This window comes from Lissotriton helveticus, chromosome 5_1 (genome assembly GCF_964261635.1).
Source record: "Lissotriton helveticus chromosome 5_1, aLisHel1.1, whole genome shotgun sequence".
Classification (NCBI taxonomy): domain Eukaryota; kingdom Metazoa; phylum Chordata; class Amphibia; order Caudata; family Salamandridae; genus Lissotriton; species Lissotriton helveticus.
This window is the reverse complement of record NC_136065.1, coordinates 1,646,003,553-1,646,005,318: the sequence shown is the minus strand read 5'-3', so window position 1 is coordinate 1,646,005,318 and position 1,766 is coordinate 1,646,003,553. Positions and strand designations below refer to the sequence as shown.

General features: G+C 44.1%; 1 gene segment (V, D, J or C); it reads right to left on the bottom strand.

Annotated features, from left to right (window-relative positions):
* Positions 1-566: 566 nt before the first annotated feature.
* On the bottom strand, positions 567-938 carry LOC144752748 (Ig heavy chain V region C3-like). The segment is given in 1 exon segment: positions 567-938. A coding segment is annotated over 1 exon segment (372 nt).
* Between the last annotated feature and the right edge of the window lie 828 nt (positions 939-1,766).

Here is a 1,766-nt window from a genome sequence, read left to right as displayed (position 1 = left end):
CATATACACACCTATATACAACCAACAACAAAAACACTTTAGACAAAAATGAAACAAAAACCAAAAAACTAGATAATTTTTCACCCTTAGAAAAAGATTGTAACAAAGGCTAAGTGCCCTCCCATTAGCTCTAGGAGGTGCACTAGGAGGTAGTCAGACAACACTGGTCCAATGCACAAATTTTACAGAACCTAAATCAACATGTGTGTCACAAGGCATTAATTTCCAAAATTAATTTTTATACAGGGACTCGTCCATATGGAAAGTTTACAGCCTCATTCTCAAATCTAGATCCACTGCACTATTCCTTCAACACCTGCAGTTCTAATCCATTGTATTACCTTATAAGTCATCATTGTCAGTTAAAGTAGGACAGCTCTGAGGTAACTCGTATGTTTTTTGGAGAGCATTTAAAACATGCCTCTTACCAAAGCGTCCTGCCTGTGACAGTGCCCAGTTTGACTTGACTTGAGCTGAGGCCCCACTGACTGAATCATAACAGGAAACCAGCTCAGTTTTGCCTTCACGGTTTATAGGTCTCCTGGGAGGGGGGCTTTTTGAGAGGGTTAGGGACTGGTGTGTGTCACTGTGTCTCGAGCACAGTAATATGTGCCCGCGTCTTCAGTCTTCAGGCTGCTCAGCTGCAGGTACAGCATGCCCTCAGAGTCGCTCCTCGAGATGGTGCATCTCCCTTGAACGGAGGAGGAGTAGACAGCGCTCCCATCATTCTTACTCACTCCCACCCAGTCCAGCCCCTTGCCCGGGGCCTGCCGCACCCAGTTCATCCAGTAGCTGCTCATAGAGAACCCGGAGGTTTTACAAGATATCTTCAGCGACTCCCCCGGCTTCTTCATTTCAGCTCCAGACTGGATCAATTGGACAGACTGCGCCCCTGAAAAAGAGAGAGAGGCCACGTGAGCTGGGACCCCGGCCGCCATGCGCCAGCAGACTGCAGTGGAACCAAGATCTACACATTGCACCCGCGCTGAATGACTGTGAGCCTATCAGGGGGGATTGAATTCGTGGCTGGGACCTACAATGTTGTTGTCCTTCGATAACCCTGGGGGAAACATTGAAACATTTTTAGGCCATCAATAGTTATTTTTATTTCGTAATACAACTGCCTGACCAAGGCTGTAACTCAAGTGTTGGGCTAAGGCCTATTAATTTAATAACTAGGGCCAAATAAACCTGGATTCATTCATCTCATTGAAGTGAAGTGAACAGCCATTTCTGTGAACTCTTTCCTGCGTATTTAGGTTCAATGGCAGTTACTGCTGAGGAATCGAGACCAGAAAAAAACAGATATCTCATTACCTCATACATGTGCTCATACAAAGAGAAACCTCTCACGCCACCTACTTGAAAAACAGGCAAAGGCGACAAGAATAAGAAATGATTTCATGATTCCTCTCCCGAAGAAGTGACTCAGCCTCTTACGTAAGTAAGGCACGCAATCGTCCTTTCCTAATGCAGTGTGCTCTTTTTATCCAATTGGGCTGAAAGCGAAAATTTGCATGTTTAATATCCATTCTTTGTCACGGAACCCAATAAATGACAGTGTTTCACGGAATGTCACATATGCAAATTGTGAAGAGGTAGAAACCTAGAAATGGAATGAGGCTGTGAATCTGTATGCAGTCCCTGCTTACAGTATTGCTACCCCATAACTGTAGGTTTAAGAAAGTGATTTAACGAAAATGCCACAACATATTAAATATTTGTTGGCATCATAAGTAACATCGTTGATAATATCAGTACTCACT